The sequence below is a fragment of the Leptodactylus fuscus genome, chromosome 2 (genome assembly GCF_031893055.1).
Source record: "Leptodactylus fuscus isolate aLepFus1 chromosome 2, aLepFus1.hap2, whole genome shotgun sequence".
NCBI lineage: Eukaryota > Metazoa > Chordata > Amphibia > Anura > Leptodactylidae > Leptodactylus > Leptodactylus fuscus.
This window is the reverse complement of record NC_134266.1, coordinates 59,777,927-59,800,197: the sequence shown is the minus strand read 5'-3', so window position 1 is coordinate 59,800,197 and position 22,271 is coordinate 59,777,927. Positions and strand designations below refer to the sequence as shown.

The window sequence follows — 22,271 nt, the reverse complement described above, 5'->3', positions numbered from 1 at the left end:
TTTGGTATACCCATGCCACCCGCGGAGTGTTTCTTCATTAGAAGCTTGATGGGTAGGCGCGGTCGTTTAGATTTCCAGAGAAAGCTTGTAAATATGGTGTTCATGGAGCGGAAGAAGATGGTAGGGAGGCGTATGGGGAGCATGTGCAGTCGGTATAATATTGTGGGTAATGCGTATGTCCGAATCAAGCTACGTTGACCGAACCAGGAGAATGGAAGGGAGGAATATTTATTCAATGTAGACTTGATAGATGTCAGAAGGGAGGAAAAATTCTCCTGATATAGTTTGGAGGGGTCCGCTGTGAGCTTAATACCCAGATATTTAATTGCAGTGTTGGTCCATCTAAGAGGGGAGAGTAATTTCAGACGGTCCAGCCTATGACGAGATATATTGATGTTTAAGACCTCAGATTTTTCTAAGTTGGTTTTGTATCCAGATATTTGGCCATATTGGGAGAGCAGATCTAATATTTTGGGGAGCCCTATCTCTGGATTAGTAAGCAAGTCAATTTCTATGATCCTATACACATCAATATTTTTTTTACTTCTGACTGCATTCGGGGCACAGACTCCCCCAAGTGTAGGGGATCATACAAGTCTTTTTGCAGATCTGTGATTGCAAATGATCTGCTGATGCAAAACCAAGTTTTTTTACGAAATGCTGATCCGTTTTTTGTGGACAGTAAAAACCCAAGCGGTCGTGTGTATATAGCCTGATATTGAGAATCTTCAGAAAGCAATAAGAATTACCAAGCGGGAACACAAATCTGGTAATATTTTCTAATAAGTCACAAACTATTTAAACAGATATATTTTTATTTTTCTAGCATGCTTATGTTGCTTTTTTAAGAATAATATAGTTTCTTACACGAAAGGCTTCCCTTATTCCTCCAATATCTGCAATGTTTTCTGCCAAAGTCTTTGTTCCTTTAACCTAAAATAGTAATAACGTATGAATACACATATAACATAAAGCAAAGGATAAAGAGGTTATACAGAATTAGAAAACATGGCTGCTTTCTTTCAGATAGAACTCCACTTCCACTTCTCAAGCAGTGACATCACGTCAGAGGTCTACTGTACTGCACAGCCCACACATGTTCAGATTCAGTCCAAACTTATTGGAGTTCATGCATCTCCATCAGTGCCCATCCATATCTATGAATAAGATTATTTCTTCTTTTGAACGATTATCCAAAATGGCAACATTTTACATTGCTTTTAACTCATTGGACTTGCCATTTTAGCATGCTGCCCTTAAAGGGATTCTACCATTAAAACAACTTTTTTTCTAATTACCACGTTGGAATAGCCTTAAGAAAGGCTATTCGTCTCCTACCTTTAGATGTGGTCTCCATCGCGACGTTCCTTAGAAATACCAGTACTTACCAGTATGCTAATGAGGTTTCGGCAGCAATGGGGGCATCCTTCTTCTTCATCTGCCTCCTCCCCTTGTCTGTCATCTTCTTTCTTCATCATGTCTGAAGCCTGCGCAGTCGGCTCTGACAGCGAGACCCTGTTAGAGCTGACTGCGCATGCTCAGTAACTGCTGAACTCAGTGAACTCATCCAGGAGTCGGAGGGCTGTACGGACCTTACTGAGCATGCGCAGTCAGCTCTAACAGGGTCTCGCTGTCAGAGCCGACTGCGCAGGCGTCAGACATGATGAAGAAAGAAGACGACAGACAATGGGAGGAGGCAGATGAAGAAGAAGGATGCCCTCATTGCTGCCGAAACCTCATTAGCATACCGGTAAGTACCAGTATTTCTAAGGAACGGCGTGACGGAGACCACATCTAAAGGTAGGAGACAAATAGCCTTTCTTAAGGCTATTCCGACGTGGTAGTTAGAAAAAAAGTTGCTGTAATGGTAGAATCCCTTTAAGTCAGGTATCGTGTTTAAATGACTGATCTGCTTTATCTTGGCAGATACCGGCCACCATGACATAAATGAAATACTCTTTCTTTCATACTATCAAATAATTTAGCGGTGACACTCACATTCATTCCTGCTTGCTTCCAGTAATAGTCATTGTATTGGTCCACAACACATTTTGTTCTTTCCTTGAACTTTTCCTCTGATTCTGGAGTCCACCATGGATGTAAATTGCCATCTTTGTCATACTTCCGGCCTATAGAACACAAATCCTTTATAACTTCTAGGATAACCTGATGCCTTGCTGGCACTGAGTAACAGATTCAAAATGATACAATATACAGAATTTTTATTTATATAGACGGGAGTGAAGAAATATATTCACCATTACTGTCAAATCCATGTGTTAACTCATGGCCAACAATGACTCCGATTGCTCCGTAGGTGAGGGATCTGTCAGAAAAACACATAAATACTTCTGAATACAAATAAAATCTTCCAAATCTCCTATTTCATAAACAGTTCTGATGTTCCCCTCATCATTTATTTTCTTATCAGGAACCAGCTAGGATTCAGAATTTAATTATTCATTTTCACAATGTTGCCTGGGAATATCACAGATCAAAGATGAAATGGGATCATTGGGCTGCCAGTTCTAATCATTTCCCCTGGGAAAGTTGGCAAATGTTTGACACTGATGCATGCAAATTCCGTTTTCATTATATTTTCAAGTTGGCGGCCAGTTTCATCTTACCTCCAGAGCAAACAGAAAACTTCAGAAATCTGTTTCATATCTCTCCATGTTGGTAATTGTCATTCATTATACAGTACATGAAATCACAATGTAAAGTGTAAATGAAGAATGTCTGCCAAATCATAATTATGCGGCTCCTAGTAAGAATCTAAACATTACTAAACATCCATTCTTAACCACTACATTACCAGGGGGATTTTGACCTTACTTGTGGTTTTCCGGTTTTGAAAATTAATTCATTTTAATGTGGAGCAGCAAGAAGGTTTTAAGAATGTTTCTTGCTTTGAAGGACCCAACGCATTGGTGTATTAAACAGACAGCCAATTGATTTCTCTAAGTACTGTACCATGTAATGTGTTACTTCTTCTATGGTGGCATTGCAAGGGAACAAAAAATGTGCTGCAAGGCTTCCATGCAAAGTACAGATGGTCAGTGGGAGTCTTATCAGTGGTGCATCTAGTGATCAGCTTATTTTTTTACTATTTTATATTATATTTTTTAATCATATAATGCATCTAAAATAGAATCATACAGAGTTGTTCAGTGTTTTATGGTTATTTATGTATATATGTAGATCAAGGTTTGGACAAGGGTAAAATATAAGGCTGGTGTGGGGCTCTTTTAGCATTAAGATATAATAATAGTCTAACTATGGGGAATTTCAGTGTGTTACAGCAGCATGGATAATACAGTAATATATTACAAGAAAGAACACATACAAGTTCATAGCAGATAGAAAAAGATACTAGGAGTCTTAGAAGGTAAAAGAAAAAGAAAGACTTCTTCAAGATCATTTAGTTCTCTTTGCGGAGTGATCTTTGCACAAAATGTGTTAGTATTATTTTCACATTTAACTACAGTCATGAGAAAATTACACATTCGTTCAATTCTATCAGGATATAATAAAATAAATCTGGTCCTTAAAAGGTCTTAAAATTGGGTAAAAGCAACCTGACATGAATAATGACTACATGTCATTACAATGTCAATGAAAAAGAGATGATGAGCGAACACTAAAATGTCCGAGGTTCGAAATCCGATTCGAACAGCCGCACACTGTTCGACTGTTCGAACGGATTTCAAACCCCATTATAGTCTATGGGGGGAAATGCTCGTTTCAGGGGTATGCAAAATTCGATAACATTATACTTACCAAGTCCACGAGTGACGGTCGGGCTGGATTTTCCTTGAAGTCTTCTCCCGGCGCAGCGCCCCCACGGCGTCTTCCGGCTGCAATTCACTCTGCCTAGGCATCGGGGCCTAGGCAGAGCCAACTGCGCATGCACGGTCGTCTCTGCCCGGCCCCACGCCTGAGCAGAGCCGACTGCGCATGCGAGTGCATGCCCGCACATGCGCAGTCGGCTCTGCCTAGGCCGGATGCCTAGGCAGAGTGAATTCCAGCCGGAAGACGCGGCGGGGACTCTGCACGGAGAAGACTTCTAAAGGTAAGAGAAGAACCAGCGTTGATTGGCAATGTATAGCATTCTGCCAATCAACACTGGTTCTGCATCGAACCTTAAACTTCGAACAGCTAGTAGTGTTCGATCGAGTATGAGTATTTCGAATACCGTAGTATTCGATCGAAAACCTACTCGATCGAACACTACTCGCTCATCTCTAGATAACAACAATGATCTTAAAGAAGCAAATGTTGCACCCCATTAATCTGGGAAGGGTTATGAGACCATATACGAATCATATTCCATCCCCCATTCAAGAGCATAAGAACTTTACTGTAAGTTTTAACTGTTTAGCATCAACTTATGGCTCTAACGCATAATAAGATGCACCAAAACTGCTATGTATGAACAATGGCAGTATTATTTAGGTTAAGTATGCAAAATTTGCATTTTTATACATTTTTATACCACAGTAGGCAGGTGAATATGGCGGCTTTATCATTTGGTGTACTTCCCTGTAACATAGCTCTTCCTTTTTACACTTTTTATAGTGATCACGAACCACAAAGCACAACTTTACAAGCCTTGCAGAAATCAGTAGAATTATAAAAACGTGTTTTTGCTTACTAGGAAGTAAATTCTACAGCTCAGTATAAAGGGGAAATCCAAATGAAGGGCACAATATATAGCGAAGATAAGAACTGACATTTGACTTCTTAAAGCTGTCAAGTACATCAATATGAGCGTTAATGGGATTTTCTGTTAAGAGTTTGTACCACTCACTTTGACCTGAGTGGTTTAAAGGAAGAGGTTATTACTGTAAATTTTTAGGAGGTCACAAATAAAGAGCTCAACAATCATTTCAGGTGCTTGGAGAAGGCTTTGTGCTTAATTGGGAGCTGGAAAATTGAGAATCTGGCTGCCTGCCTTCAATAAGCCATTTATAGCAAAAGTGTTATATTTGATAAATGCTAAAACTAGGCATATTGAAGCCCCGCTCTTCCTTATTAGAGGCATGAAGCAAAGCTGCACAGATTCCTGTAACTCTTCAGAAAATAACAAACGTGACATTCCATAAGTCTGTACATAAGAAGCGTATTAGCACTAGACAATAAACTATAATAATGAGATTTTTTGTCTTTAGTTCATCTTCCTCCTTTTGGCTTCTGGGATCCTAGGGATAGGGCACAAGTATCATATCTGACACCGGGGCCATGCAATGATCAGCTGTACCAGGCAGTCTCTGGCACCAAAACCTATACTCAGTGGCGTAACTAGGAACAGCGGGGCCCCATGGCAAACTTTTGACATGCCCCCCCGACCTACGCCCGCCAAAGACCCGACCGAATCCCCCCCCACACACACATTCCTACGCTCTCTATTATGCCCCTATGCCCCATAGTGGCCCCTGCACACACTATTATGCCCCATAGTGGCCCCTGCACACACTATTATGCCCCATAGTGGGCCTTGCACACAGTATTATTCCCCATAGTGGCCCCTACACACAGTATTATGCCTCATAGTGGCCCCTGCACACAGTATTATGCCCCATAGTGTCCCCTACACACAGTATTATACCCCATAGTGGCCCCTAAACACACTATTATGCCCCACTGTGGACACCCATAAACAATTATTATACTTTGGGGTCTGAAAAGACCCCAGAGTATGATAATCTGAGATCGAAGGGGGGTACCAACATAAACAAAAACAATGCTCTACTGCAGTCCTCGGTGGTGTCGACCATCTTCAATAAAGTCCAGGATTTCACATGACCCGGGACATCACATGACCCGTGACGCAGGCCCCGGTCATGTGACATCAGGGAGAGTCACAGAAGTAGGCCCGAACCTGCCTGAAGAGGTAAGTAACATTGTTTTTTGTGTTACCTTACTTCCCCTGGACATCCAATCATTATACTCGGGGGTCTGAAAAGACCCCTGAGCATAATAATGATGTTTGTGGGTCCCGTGGCGTCACTTACCGATCCTGGCCACTGCCAGGATTGGTAAGTAAATAGGGCCATTACCAGCTGGAGTAACTCCAGCCGGTAACGGCCTATTATGAAAAGAAAAAAAACGCAGTGGTAGTGGCTGTGATTGGGCCCCTAATGTCCCAGGCCCTGTGGCAGCTGCTACCCCTGCTACCTCGGTAGTTCCGCCACTGCCTACACTCTCATAATAGGAGCAGAGCTGAAGTACCATAGCAAGGCCTCCACACAGTGACCTGAGCCTTCTGTTTCCATATCATGTCCCTGTATAGGTTCTGGCACCTCAGTTTCCCTGGAGAAGTAGTTAAGTATGGGGTCTAATTGTTAGACCCCACCAATCTTACACTGATAACCTATTATGAGCATTGGACATGAGTGTGCAAAACAGCCCCCAGCCAGGAAAAGTCCTTTAATATTCTACAATATTCCGTTGCTCAAGTCCGTAGTAGCGCCATTTATTTTCCGATCCTCCCCCATTACCCTAGGTTGGTTTCCATGTTTTTTTATTTCTCTAATGTTTGATTTGCATGATGTCTAATGGTGTCTAGTGTTACACTTATGACTGCTGCATTTTCTCTTTTATGACATCCTATAATTGTACTCGATCTTGACATGTCACTGACTATGTCATACCAAGTTGTTGTAATTTCATAAATTCCTTTGAAAGCAATATTCTACAATATATTACATTGTTGGGCAGCGCTAAGTTGACATTACATTTTGTGGGAAGGCACTAATATGCCATGATACTGTGTGGGAGCCGTAACAGGGCATGATACTGTGTGGGAGCCGTAACAGGGCATGATACTGTGTGGGAGCCGTAACAGGGCATGATACTGTGTGGGAGCCGTAACAGGGCATGATACTGTGTGGGAGCCGTAACATGGCATGATACTGTGTGGGAGCCGTAACATGGCATGATAGTGTGTAGGGAGGCACTAATCTGGCATACTGTGTGGGGGCAATAACATGGCAGTATACTGTCTGCAGGCTCTAATGGGGCATTATATTGTGTGAAGATGCATCAATGTAGCATAATACTCTGTGGGACGCATTAGCATGGCATTATACTGTGTGGGGTGGCGCTCAGGAACATTATTATACAGTGGAATGCCTTTAGTTTCCATCTCATGTTATAATTGGCTCCTCACAGTATAATGCTTCTTCATGCCCCTCTATCAGCTGTTGTGAGAAACACTCCTTCCCCATCACTGTCCCTTAAACCCTGATACCTTACAATAGCAGCAGTAAATATTGACAATTGTCTCTGTTACTGTAACACTGCTGTGTCCAAATTCAATCTGCCTATAGTCACGCCAAGGAGCTTTAGAGCTTAATATATACGTATGGATTTATGAATGTGTTCAATGTACATGAAGTTGGTTCAGTAAAGAAACTGTAATAGTGGCTACATTCCTAGTAAAGTGTTATGGATTTCAACATTATTATTCACTTTCACTTCCACCTACTTCCAAATGGTTATTGTGTTTACGTACCGTGGATATTCTGTTCCCCAAAAAAAAGGTTTTTGAAGCTCTCCAGCTGGGAATCCTAAAGTCCACAAAAAAAAGGAATAAATCAAAGTAGAAAACACTATATAAAATATGCATTAATCTTAATCCTGGGAACGGATCATATATAAATTATACTCAACTGTAAACCATATGATCAAACATTATTATCATTTAACCATACTGCTATCTTTTAACCCCTAATTCATGACTGTGTATCCTTTGTAGAATACATGGGATGGAGCATGAAAATAACTTCCAGCAGATGTAATCAATCCCAATGCCATCAAAGTGTGCGCTTCTGATGTGCTTGCTACATACTGTCGCCTTGATTTTAATGATCTTAGGCTGTGTTCACATCATATTTGTGAAGTCCTGCTAAGCATTTATGCCAGGAAAAGATCCTAGAGTATGCAGCAAATATATTCAGATGGCTTCATTAGATCAAAGGAATGCCTTTTGGCTTCTCAGGCTGGTATACTTTGGTATACTTCAAAAGTAAACTAAACGATCCTACATATCTGTATCCAGTAAAATTACATATATTGTGTGATACAGGTTTTTTTTATCTTATAGATACCACAGCTGTGACTAGAATTGGTGATACAGAATTTGAACTAAACTGGCATGACTTGTAGGAGACTGGACTATTAGTTTTCTAGTACTGGGATATTATATATTGAAAGTATTTATACTTAAAGATGTTATCCAGGAAATGCAGTTTTCTTCCTGGAAGCCAGGGGCAGGTAAAAAAAAAAAAAAAAAGATTCTCGCCTGTCCCCGGGGCTCTGGTGACCCAGGAAATCCCGGTCGCTTTCCTTAGGCCGCCGTGGTCACTGATTGCCCCTAGCTGTTACATGTGATGAGAACCTCTGCTGGAACAAGCCCCGGGGCACCGCAGGACTGGACAGTGGCCCGGGATATCAGAGCACCGGGGATAGATGATGTGTTTTTCTTTATTTTTCACCTTGAAAGGCCTCCAGGAAAAAACTAATTCTTTCACAACCCCTTTAAAGGATTATTCCCACCTTGGACAATCTTGTATGGGACCAGAATACCTGACTGCAAGTCCAAACCACTAAACCTAGATGCAGAGAAACAGTAAAGTACCATACTGGAATTTCCAATAGAAGTTAATGAAAGCAATTTTAGCTACCGTATATACTCGAGTATAAGCCGACCCGAATTTAAGCCGAGGCCCCTAATTTTACCACAAAAAACTGGGAAAACTTATTGACTCAAGTATAAGCCGACTGGGGGAAATGCAGCAGCTACTGGAAAATTTCAAAAATTAAAATGATCAGAGTTTTTGGGTGCAGTAGTTGCTGGGTGCTGGGAAAGGGGAGGGGGTGTTTTGGTTGTCTGTCTGTCCCTTCCCTGAGCATGAGGACTGTTTCTTCTGGCTGAATATAGGGTATCTGCAGTGCTCCTATTAACTCCTTCCCGACAGAACAGGAGCACTGCAGATACCCTATATTCAGTAGACCAGGCACTTTCAGACACAGGGATATCTAATGTGTATGTGTTTCATACTTTCGCATGTATTCTAGAGAAAGGAGGGATTAAGAACTCTCACTTTTTTTATTTTTATTTTTTTAATTTTTTTTTGCACTATTTTATGGGAGATTCTATACATTGATATTGTGGCTGGTCATAGACCCCCCACACCCTCCAAAGAAATTGTATATATATATATATATATATATATATATATATATATATATATATATATATATATATATATATTTTTTTTTTATTTTATTTTTTTTTTCCTGACTCGAGTATAAGCCGAGGGAGGCTTTTTCAGCACACAAACTGGCCTGAAAAATTCAGCTTATACTCGAGTATATACAGTATTATATAATATATATATATATATATATATATATATAGTATTCTGTTTAGAAACAGTATTCTGTTTCTGTATCTATAGACCTACAGTAACAGTGTAGTCCGTGCTATGATGTTTGAACGGCTCCCATTCAATGCTCTAGGAGTTTTAGATACAACATAAGGTAGATTTGCTTGGCTGTTATTGTAAGAGCCTCCTTGAACGGTTTGGACTTGTAGTCATCTATTCCCTTTAAGTCTCCATTTTATTGACACAAAATGAAGTTACCTATTTAGTTCTGCTACCAAGGATTTTAAAATCACGCTGCGCTCATTCTTTTCTGATTTTCAATATAAGCATGGCATAATAATCACTAAAGCAGAAGGATTAACACAAAAAACTTGATAATATGTATTTAAATGCATATATAGGTATTTTCCAGGTTGGAGTCATTATCTAGTAAGAAAGCATGCATGCATAACTATTAGAGATGAGCGAACAGTGTTCTATCGAACACATGTTCGATCGGATATCAGGCTGTTCGATGTGTTCGATTCCAATCGAACATCACGTGGCAAACTCCAAAAAAATTCGATTCCCCTCCCACCTTCCCTGGCGCTTTTTTTGCACCAATAACAGCGCAGGGGAGGTGGGACAGGAACTACGACACCGGGGGCATTGAAAAAAATCGGAAAAAGTCATTGGCTGCCGAAATCAGGTGACCTCCATTTTAGACGAATAGTGGATTTCAAATCCGGGTCATATGAGAATGTGAACTTTGTGACTAAGAGACAGGGATAGCTGTACAGGCAGGGTTAGCTAGGGATAACCTTTATTTAGGTAGGAATGTTATTAAAAATAACTTTTTGGGGCTCTATCGGGTGTGTAATTGTGATTTTTATGACATAAACTTTTTCCAATAGGAATGCATTGGCCAGTGCTGATTGGACAGAGTACGGAACTCGACCAATCAGCCCTGGCTCTGCTGGAGGAGGCGGAGTCTAAGATCGCTCCACACCAGTCTCCATTCAGGTCCGACCTTAGACTCCGCCTCCTCCGGCACAGCCAGCGCTGATTGGCCGAAGGCTGGCCAATGCATTCCTATGCGAATGCAGAGACTTAGCAGTGCTGAGCCAGTTCTGCTCAACTACACATCTGATGCACACTCGGCACTGCTACATCAGATGTAGCAATCTGATGTAGCAGAGCCGAGGGTGCACTAGAACCCCTGTGCAAACTCAGTTCACGCTAATAGAATGCATTGGCCAGCGCTGATTGGCCAATGCATTCTATTAGCCCGATGAAGTAGAGCTGAATGTGTGTGTTAAGCATTTCTATGGGGAAAAGTTAACTTGCGAAAATCGCAAACTGACAGGGATTTCCATGAAATAAAGTGACTTTTATGCCCCCAGACATGCTTCCCCTGCTGTCCCAGTGTCATTCCAGGGTGTTGGTATCATTTCCTGGGGTGTCATAGTGGACTTGGTGACCCTCCAGACACGGATTTGGGTTTCCCCCTTAACGAGTATATGTTCCCCATAGACTATAATGGGGTTCGAAACCCATTCGAACACTCGAACAGTGAGCGGCTGTTCGAATCGAATTTCGAACCTCGAACATTTTAGTGTTCGCTCATCTCTAATAACTATAGATCTCAACATTGTGGGACCACAGTTTAGTAAAGTTTTGGGTATTGAAGACTGACTGTGAGGTTGAATTCTCAAGAAAATATAAAATAAAAACGTCAAGTGTGTTCAAGTTGCCTAAGCAGTTCATTTTTTCATACATCTGTGTAGCTCATATGTCTATGGAGGAGACCATCAGAGGTCACCATGCTGCCTGTGTCTGTGTCATCTGCTATGTGGACAGAAATATTGCATGTTGTCTATGTGCAGTGCATTGTACACAAGAACAGTATACTGACCAAATATTTCCCTGTCTGAATTAGCCCTAACCTGGGAATGTTCATAATTCTGAGATAGTAAATAGCCAGTTCACTGTGTCGTATTGTAGGCCATCTTCCCTATTAGTTCTGCTAACACTATGCCTATATAATGGATCATGTTGACAAGTGTTTGAAAACAGTGAATTGTTCATGTGATTCCAGTCCTCGCCTCTTATACACAACCCTTAAGACACATCAATGCCTCCTCATCAACAGGACATTCATCTCCTACTACTATTAATATACTTATCATTGTGCTGGCTACATGTCTTTCTAACCTCCACTAATATTCCTGAAAACATCCAAGTACAACTGAGGAATGTAAATTTGGTTCCTTAGATAACCATTTATGGATATGGCTAGCAAGAACGCATCAGAGATCACTTACTAATTTGGTTTGTAGATGCGCTGTAAAATGCATTCACAGTAGTAGGACTGGTGTACCATCTGCAGAGAAAAATATGTGAAAGCATCAATATATATTCAATCAACTGTATTATCATACAGTACATATACAGTACGTTTGCCTAAATTTTACATCATGTTTGATCAAATATTTTCCTGTATTAAATATGGTAAATTACTTGATAAATAAGAGCCATTAAGAAAGATATAGGAACCTGTTATTTAGGTATGAAAAGGTTATGATTTCACTCTGAACGGGATAATATATGAGAACACTGTAAGGCCGCCGAGGACAAATGAGAGAGAATTTTAAAATAAAACCACTTACCAAAAATATGGTTATAATAATTATGACACCTCTATATTAGTAGTTTTATATTGCCTAATATTGTCAGTCTCAGCATTGCCTTCTAGAGGGTTGTGATTAATAAGTAATATAATGTATCATGAGTTATATATAAAAAAAAAAAAATGCTTACCTTTAAGAATAAGTCATTCAGGTGTTCAGAAGAGACTGACTTGTAGACATCAGGATTAGAGATGAGCGAACAGTGTTCTATCGAACTCATGTTCGATCGGATATTAGGCTGTTCGGCATGTTCGAATCGAATCGAACACCGCGTGGTAAAGTGCGCCATTACTCGATTCCCCTCCCACCTTCCCTGGCGCCTTTTTTGCTCCAATAACAGCGCAGGGTAGGTGGGACAGGAACTACGACACCGGTGACGTTGAGAAAAGTAGGCAAAACCCATTGGCTGCCGAAAACATGTGACCTCTAATTTAAAAGAACAGCGCCGCCCAGGTTCGCGTCATTCTGAGCTTGCAATTCACCGAGGACGGAAGTTTCCGTCCAGCTAGCTAGGGCTTAGATTCTGGGTAGGCAGGGACAGGCTAGGATAGGAAGGAGAAGACAACCACAACAGCTCTTGTAAGAGCTAAATTCCAGGGAGAAGCTTGTCAGTGTAACGTGGCACTGACGGGCTCAATCGCCGCAACCCAGCTATCCCAGGATCCTGAATGGAATACACTGTCAGTGTATTCCCGTATACCCGATATATACCCCCGATACCCGTTCCAACGGTGTGCCCCCCCACCTTCACCCCAGAAATACCCTGCAAGTCCCCTAGCAATAGAATTGGGGCTATATACACCCACAATTTTTACTACTGGTATACAGTGCCATTGTCTGACTGGGAATTCAAAGAATATATTGGGGTTATAAATACCCTCATTTCTTGCTACTGCCATATAGTGCCAGTTTCTGACTGGTAATTCAAAGAATATATTGGGGTTACGTGCACCCACAATTTTTACTACTGGTATACAGTGCCATTGTCTGACTGGGAATTCAAAGAATATATTGGGAATACAAATACCCTCATTTCTTGCTACTGCCATATAGTGCCAGTTTCTGACTGGTAATTCAAAGAATATATTGGGGTTACGTGCACCCACAATTTTTACTACTGGTATACAGTGCCATTGTCTGACTGGGAATTCAAAGAATATATTGGGAATACAAATACCCTCATTTCTTGCTACTGCCATATAGTGCCAGTTTCTGACTGGTAATTCAAAGAATATATTGGGGTTACGTGCACCCACAATTTTTACTACTGGTATACAGTGCCATTGTCTGACTGGGAATTCAAAGAATATATTGGGGTTATAAATACCCTCATTTCTTGCTACTGCCATATAGTGCCAGTTTCTGACTGGGAATTCAAAGAATATATTGGGGTTACGTGCACCCACAATTTTTACTACTGGTATACAGTGCCATTGTCTGACTGGGAATTCAAAGAATATATTGGGGTTATAAATACCCTCATTTCTTGCTACTGCCATATAGTGCCAGTTTCTGACTGGTAATTCAAAGAATATATTGGGGTTACGTGCACCCACAATTTTTACTACTGGTATACAGTGCCATTGTCTGACTGGGAATTCAAAGAATATATTGGGAATACAAATACCCTCATTTCTTGCTACTGCCATATAGTGCCAGTTTCTGACTGGTAATTCAAAGAATATATTGGGGTTACGTGCACCCACAATTTTTACTACTGGTATACAGTGCCAGTTTCTGACTGGGAATTCAAAGAATATATTGGGGTTACAAATACCCTCATTTCTTGCTACTGCCATATAGTGCCAGTTTCTGACTGGTAATTCAAAGAATATATTGGGGTTACGTGCACCCACAATTTTTACTACTGGTATACAGTGCCATTGTCTGACTGGGAATTCAAAGAATATATTGGGAATACAAATACCCTCATTTCTTGCTACTGCCATATAGTGCCAGTTTCTGACTGGTAATTCAAAGAATATATTGGGGTTACGTGCACCCACAATTTTTACTACTGGTATACAGTGCCATTGTCTGACTGGGAATTCAAAGAATATATTGGGGTTATAAATACCCTCATTTCTTGCTACTGCCATATAGTGCCAGTTTCTGACTGGGAATTCAAAGAATATATTGGGGTTACGTGCACCCACAATTTTTACTACTGGTATACAGTGCCATTGTCTGACTGGGAATTCAAAGAATATATTGGGGTTATAAATACCCTCATTTCTTGCTACTGCCATATAGTGCCAGTTTCTGACTGGTAATTCAAAGAATATATTGGGGTTACGTGCACCCACAATTTTTACTACTGGTATACAGTGCCATTGTCTGACTGGGAATTCAAAGAATATATTGGGAATACAAATACCCTCATTTCTTGCTACTGCCATATAGTGCCAGTTTCTGACTGGTAATTCAAAGAATATATTGGGGTTACGTGCACCCACAATTTTTACTACTGGTATACAGTGCCAGTTTCTGACTGGGAATTCAAAGAATATATTGGGGTTACAAATACCCTCATTTCTTGCTACTGCCATATAGTGCCAGTTTCTGACTGGTAATTCAAAGAATATATTGGGGTTACGTGCACCCACAATTTTTACTACTGGTATACAGTGCCATTGTCTGACTGGGAATTCAAAGAATATATTGGGAATACAAATACCCTCATTTCTTGCTACTGCCATATAGTGCCAGTTTCTGACTGGTAATTCAAAGAATATATTGGGGTTACGTGCACCCACAATTTTTACTACTGGTATACAGTGCCATTGTCTGACTGGGAATTCAAAGAATATATTGGGAATACAAATACCCTCATTTCTTGCTACTGCCATATAGTGCCAGTTTCTGACTGGTAATTCAAAGAATATATTGGGGTTACGTGCACCCACAATTTTTACTACTGGTATACAGTGCCATTGTCTGACTGGGAATTCAAAGAATATATTGGGGTTATAAATACCCTCATTTCTTGCTACTGCCATATAGTGCCAGTTTCTGACTGGTAATTCAAAGAATATATTGGGGTTACGTGCACCCACAATTTTTACTACTGGTATACAGTGCCATTGTCTGACTGGGAATTCAAAGAATATATTGGGAATACAAATACCCTCATTTCTTGCTACTGCCATATAGTGCCAGTTTCTGACTGGTAATTCAAAGAATATATTGGGGTTACGTGCACCCACAATTTTTACTACTGGTATACAGTGCCATTGTCTGACTGGGAATTCAAAGAATATATTGGGAATACAAATACCCTCATTTCTTGCTACTGCCATATAGTGCCAGTTTCTGACTGGTAATTCAAAGAATATATTGGGGTTACGTGCACCCACAATTTTTACTACTGGTATACAGTGCCAATTTCTAACTAGGAATTCAAAATGCGCAAGGCTCCCGGAAAGGGACGTGGACGAGGCCGTGGGCGAGGTCGGGGGAATGGTTCTGGGGAGCAAGGTAGCAGTGAAGCCACAGGGCGTCCCGTGCCTACTCCTGTGGGGCAGCAAGCATTGCGCCACTCCACAGTGCCAGGGTTGCTTGCCACATTAACTAAACTGCAGGGTACAAACCTTAGTAGGCCCGAGAACCAGGAACAGGTCTTGCAATGGCTGTCAGAGAACGCTTACAGCACATTGTCCAGCAGCCAGTCAGACTCTGCCTCCTCTCCTCCTATTACCCAACAGTCTTGTCTTCCTTCCTCCCAAAATTCCGAAGCTTTACAGAACAATATCCCAAACTGTCCCTGCTCCCCAGAGCTGTTCTCCGCTCCTTTCATTGTCCCTCAACCTGCCTCTCCACGTCACGATTCCACGAACCTAACAGAGGAGCATCTGTGTCCAGATGCTCAAACACTAGAGTCTCCTCCATCTCCGTTCGATTTGGTGGTGGATGACCAGCAACCCACCCTCATCGACGATGATGTGACGCAGTTGCCGTCAGGGCATCCAGTTGACCGGCGCATTGTGTGGGAGGAGGAGATGAGACAGGAGTTGGAAGAGGAAGTGGTGGATGATGAGGACACTGACCCGACCTGGACAGGGGGGATGTCAAGCGGGGAAAGTAGTGTGGATGTTGAGGCAGGTGCAGCACCAAAAAGGGTAGCTAGAGGCAGAGGCAGAGGTCAGCAGCTTAGGCGAAGCCAGGCCACACCCGGAATCTCCCAAGATGTTCCAGTTCGTACCCAGCCCCGAAAAACTCCCACCTCGAGGGCACGTTTCTCGAAGGTGTGGAGTTTTTTCAAGGAATGCGCCGAGGACAGATATAGTGTTGTCTGCACAATTTGCCTCTCGAAATTGATTAGGGGCTCTGAGAAGAGCAACCTGTCCACCACTTCAATGCGCCGTCATTTGGAATCCAAGCACTGGAATCAGTGGCAGGCAGCAACGGCAGGACAAAGGCCGCCTGCCGTTCACGCCACTGCCACTGCCTCTGCCACTGCCTCTGCCTCTGCCACTGCCACTGCTGACTGTGCTGGCGATGCACTCCAGAGGACGAGCCAGGACACCACTTCATCTGCCTCCGCCACTTTGTTGACTTCTCCCTCATCCTCCCCTGTTCCTGTCTTATCTCCTTCTCCTGCACCATCAAAGGCACCATCAGGCGCTTCTTTACAACAACCCACCATCTCTTAGACATTGGAGCGGCGGCAGAAATACACTGCTAACCACCCACACGCGCAAGCCTTGAACGCCAACATCGCTAAACTGCTGGCCCAGGAGATGTTGGCGTTCCGGCTTGTTGAAACTCCCGCCTTCCTGGACCTGATGGCAACTGCGGCACCTCGCTATGCCGTCCCTAGCCGTCACTACTTCTCCCGGTGTGCCGTCCCCGCCTTGCACCAGCACGTGTCACTCAACATCAGGCGGGCCCTTAGTTCCGCGCTTTGCACAAAGGTCCACTTGACCACCGACGCGTGGACAAGTGCATGCGGACAGGGACGCTACATTTCACTGACGGCACACTGGGTGAATGTAGTTGAGGCTGGGACTGCTTCCCAAACTGGCCCGGTGTACCTCGTCTCCCCGCCTAACATTCCTGGCAGGGACACGAGAAGAACACCCCCCTCCTCCTCCTCCTCTACCGCCTCCTCCTCCGCCACCGCCTCCTCCTCCGCCACCGCCTCCTCCTCCGCTGTTAGATTGACCCCAGCTACGAGTTGGAAACGTTGCAGCACTGGCGTTGGTAGACGTCAGCAGGCTGTGCTGAAGCTGATCAGCTTGGGGGACAGACAGCACACTGCCTCTGAGGTGAGGGATGCCCTCCTCGATGAGACGGCAATATGGTTTGAGCCGCTGCACCTGGGCCCAGGCATGGTCGTTTGTGATAACGGCCGGAACCTGGTAGCAGCTCTGGAGCTTGCCGGACTCCAACATGTTCCATGCCTGGCCCACGTCTTCAACCTAGTGGTGCAACGTTTCCTAAAGAGCTACCCCAATGTTCCAGAGCTACTGGTGAAAGTGCGGCGCATGTGCGCCCACTTTCGCAAGTCGACAGTAGCCGCTGCTAGCTTAAAATCTCTCCAGCAACGCCTGCATGTGCCACAACACCGGCTTTTGTGCGATGTCCCCACACGCTGGAACTCAACGTTTCAGATGTTGAATAGAGTGGTTGAGCAGCAGAGACCTTTGATGGAATACCAGCTACAAAACCCTAGGGTGCCACAAAGTCAGCTGCCTCAGTTTCACATCCATGAGTGGCCATGGATGAGAGACCTTTGTGACATCCTACGGGTCTTTGAGGAGTCCACAAGGAGGGTGAGCTCTGAGGATGCGATGGTGAGCCTTACAATCCCGCTCTTGTGTGTTCTGAGAGAATCCCTGATTGACATCAGGGATAACTCAGATCACACAGAGGAGTTAGGGATAGCATCCGATCCGTCACAGCTGGAGAGTAGGTCCACACATCTGTCCGCTTCACTGCGTTTAATGGAGGAGGAGGAGGAGGAGGAGGAGGAGGAAGAAGAGTTGTCCGATGATGTGATGGTGATACAGGAGGCTTCCGGGCAACTTCGAATCGTCCCATTGTTGCAGCGCGGATGGGTAGACATGGAGGATGAGGAGGAAATGGAGATTGAACTTTCCGGTGGGGCCAGAGGAGTCATGCCAACTAACACTGTGGCAGACATGGCTGAGTTCATGTTGGGGTGCTTTACAACCGACAAGCGTATTGTCAAAATCATGGAGGACAACCAGTACTGGATCTTTGCTATCCTTGACCCCCGGTATAAAAACAACATCTCGTCTTTTATTCCGGTAGAGGGGAGGGCCAATCGCATCAATGCTTGCCACAGGCAATTGGTGCAGAATATGATGGAGATGTTTCCAGCATGTGACGTTGGCGGCAGGGAGGGCAGTTCCTCCAGTAGGCAACCAAGTTCTCACCGGTCCACACAAACGAGGGGCACACTGTCTAAGGTCTGGGACACCTTGATGGCACCCCCTCGCCAAAGTGCCGCCACGGAGGGTCCTAGTGTCACCAGGCGTGAGAAGTATAGGCGCATGTTGCGGGAATACCTTTCCGACCACAGCCCTGTCCTCTCTGACCCCTCTGCGCCCTACACGTATTGGGTGTCGAAGTTGGACCTGTGGCTTGAACTTGCCCTATATGCCTTGGAGGTGCTGTCCTGTCCTGCCGCCAGCGTCCTATCTGAGAGGGTGTTCAGTGCAGCCGGTGGCATCATCACTGACAAGCGCACCCGTCTATCAGCTGAGAGTGCCGACTGGCTCACTTTGATAAAAATGAACCACCACTGGGTAGAGCCGTCATTTTTGTGCCCACCTGTGTAAAGCACCCCAACATGAAACTCCATGTCTGTACTCAACCTCTCCAATTCCTCCGCATCCTCATACTCATCCACCATAAGCGTTGCACAATTCTGCTAATACTAGGCTCCCTCCACCCTGATTTCCCCCAACTCTGCTGGTTAGAGGCTCCCTCCACCCTGATTTCCACCAACTCTGCTGGTTAGAGGCTCCCTCCACCATGAATTGGTCCAAACTGGGCTGTTTAGCGGCTCCCTCCACCATTAATTGGTCCAAACTGGGCTGGTTAGAGGCTCCCTCCACCATGAATTGGTCCAAACTGGGTTTTTTAGAGGCTCCCTCCACCATGAATTTGCCCAAACTGGGCTGGTTAGAGGCTCCCTCCACCATGAATTGGTCCAAACTGGGTTTTTTAGAGGCTCCCTCCACCATGAATTTGCCCAAACTGGGCTGGTTAGAGGCTCCCTCCACCATGAATTGGTCCAAACTGGGCTGGTTAGAGGCTCCCTCCACCATGAATTGGTCCAAACTGGGCTGTTTAGAGGCTCCCTCCACCATGAATTTGCCCAAACTGGGCTGGTTAGAGGCTCCCTCCACCATGAATTTGCCCAAACTGGGCTGTTTAGAGGCTCCCTCCACCATGAATTGGTCCAAACTGGGGTTTTTAGGGGCTCCCTCCACCATGAATTTCCCAAAACTTGGCTGTTTAGAGGCTCCCTCCACCATTAATTGGTCCAAACTGGGCTGGTTAGAGGCTCCCTCCACCATGAATTTCCCAAAACTTGGCTGTTTAGAGGCTCCCTCCACCATTAATTGGTCCAAACTGGGCTGGTTAGAGGCTCCCTCCACCATGAATTTGCCCAAACTGGGCTGTTTAGAGGCTCCCTCCACCATGAATTTGCCCAAACTGGGCTGGTTAGAGGCTCCCTCCACCATGAATTGGTCCAAACTGGGGTTTTTAGAGGCTCCCTCCACCATGAATTGGTCCAAACTTGGCTGTTTAGAGGCTCCCTCCACCATTAATTGGTCCAAACTGGGCTGGTTAGAGGCTCCCTCCACCATGAATTGGTCCAAACTGGGTTTTTTAGAGGCTCCCTCCACCATGAATTTGCCCAAACTGGGCTGTTTAGAGGCTCCCTCCACCATGAATTGGTCCAAACTGGGGTTTTTAGGGGCTCCCTCCACCATGAATTTCCCAAAACTTGGCTGTTTAGAGGCTCCCTCCACCATTAATTGGTCCAAACTGGGCTGGTTAGAGGCTCCCTCCACCATGAATTTGCCCAAACTGGGCTGGTTAGAGGCTCCCTCCACCATGAATTGGTCCAAACTGGGTTTTTTAGAGGCTCCCTCCACCATGAATTTGCCCAAACTGGGCTGTTTAGAGGCTCCCTCTACCATGAATTGGTCCAAACTGGGGTTTTTAGGGGCTCCCTCCACCATGAATTTCCCAAAACTTGGCTGTTTAGAGGCTCCCTCCACCATTAATTGGTCCAAACTGGGCTGGTTAGAGGCTCCCTCCACCATGAATTTGCCCAAACTGGGCTGGTTAGAGGCTCCCTCCACCATGAATTGGTCCAAACTGGGGTTTTTAGAGGCTCCCTCCACCATGAATTTGCCCAAACTGGGCTGGTTAGAGGCTCCCTCCACCATGAATTGGTCCAAACTGGGCTGGTTAGAGGCTCCCTCCACCATGAATTGGTCCAAACTGGGTTTTTTAGAGGCTCCCTCCACCATGAATTGGTCCAAACTTGGCTGTTTAGAGGCTCCCTCCACCATTAATTGGTCCAAACTGGGCTGGTTAGAGGCTCCCTCCACCATGAATTGGTCCAAACTGGGTTTTTTAGAGGCTCCCTCCACCATGAATTTGCCCAAACTGGGCTGTTTAGAGGCTCCCTCCACCATGAATTGGTCCAAACTGGGGTTTTTAGGGGCTCCCTCCACCATGAATTTCCCAAAACTTGGCTGTTTAGAGGCTCCCTCCACCATTAATTGGTCCAAACTGGGCTGGTTAGAGGCTCCCTCCACCATGAATTTGCCCAAACTGGGCTGTTTAGAGGCTCCCTCCACCATGAATTGGTCCAAACTGGGTTTTTTAGAGGCTCCCTCCACCATGAATTGGTCCAAACTGGGCTGTTTAGAGGCTCCCTCCACCATGAATTGGTCCAAACTGGGGTTTTTAGGGGCTCCCTCCACCATGAATTTCCCAAAACTTGGCTGTTTAGAGGCTCCCTCCACCATTAATTGGTCCAAACTGGGCTGGTTAGAGGCTCCCTCCACCATGAATTTGCCCAAACTGGGCTGGTTAGAGGCTCCCTCCACCATGAATTGGTCCAAACTGGGCTGGTTAGAGGCTCCCTCCACCATGAATTTCCCAAAACTTGGCTGTTTAGAGGCTCCCTCCACCATTAATTGGTCCAAACTGGGCTGGTTAGAGGCTCCCTCCACCATGAATTTGCCCAAACTGGGCTGTTTAGAGGCTCCCTCCACCATGAATTGGTCCAAACTGGGTTTTTTAGAGGCTCCCTCCACCATGAATTGGTCCAAACTGGGCTGTTTAGAGGCTCCCTCCACCATGAATTTGCCCAAACTGGGCTGTTTAGAGGCTCCCTCCACCATGAATTTGCCCAAACTGGGCTGGTTAGAGGCTCCCTCCACCATGAATTGGTCCAAACTGGGTTTTTTAGAGGCTCCCTCCACCATGAATTTGCCCAAACTGGGCTGGTTAGAGGCTCCCTCCACCATGAATTGGTCCAAACTGGGGTTTTTAGAGGCTCCCTCCACAATGAATTTGCCCAAACTGGGGTGTTTAGAGGCTCCCTCCACCATGAATTTGCCCAAACTCTGCTGGTTAGAGGCTCAATCCACCCTGATTTTCAAAACAAATGTTGGTGCCAACCTCAACTTACTACAAGGGCCAAATTCACTGCTGGTGACAAGCTCTCCTCACTGCAAGTGCCAAATACACATGTTTCAAGGTGTTTTCCTACTGTCAGAGATGTGGTATTGAGTGTGTAAAGTGTGTAGTTGTTAGGCTGTGATGTTGGGGTAATAGAGGGTCTTTGGTGTGTTAGATGCCCCCAGACATGCTTCCCCTGCTGTCCCAGTGTCATTCCAGAGGTGTTGGCATCATTTCCTGGGGTGTCATAGTGGACTTGGTGACCCTCCAGACACGGATTTGGGTTTCCCCCTTAACGAGTATCTGTTCCCCATAGACTATAATGGGGTTCGAAACCCATTCGAACACACGAACATTGAGCGGCTGTTCGAATCGAATTTCGAACCTCGAACATTTTAGTGTTCGCTCATCTCTAATCAGGATACTTTTTTATTTTAATTACTTTATTTTAACCCAATAAGGGTATGTTCACATGGCGGAATTTGTATTCCACATGTGAGCACTTCTGCACGGCTAGCCACAACGTGCAGTG

General features: G+C 44.4%; 1 protein-coding gene across 2 annotated transcripts in view; it reads right to left on the bottom strand.

Annotated features, from left to right (window-relative positions):
- PHEX (phosphate regulating endopeptidase X-linked) overlaps positions 1 to 22,271 on the bottom strand; it is a 168,686-nt gene that overhangs the window by 5,192 nt on the left and 141,223 nt on the right. For both annotated transcript variants that reach the window (XM_075263828.1, XM_075263829.1), the window contains exons 15-19: positions 11,696 to 11,754; positions 7,517 to 7,571; positions 2,259 to 2,326; positions 1,999 to 2,129; positions 868 to 933 (exon numbers count right to left, since the gene is read on the bottom strand). In XM_075263828.1, the coding sequence (XP_075119929.1) occupies positions 868 to 933; positions 1,999 to 2,129; positions 2,259 to 2,326; positions 7,517 to 7,571; positions 11,696 to 11,754 (379 nt within the window). The remainder of the gene's footprint in view (positions 1 to 867; positions 934 to 1,998; positions 2,130 to 2,258; positions 2,327 to 7,516; positions 7,572 to 11,695; positions 11,755 to 22,271) is intronic.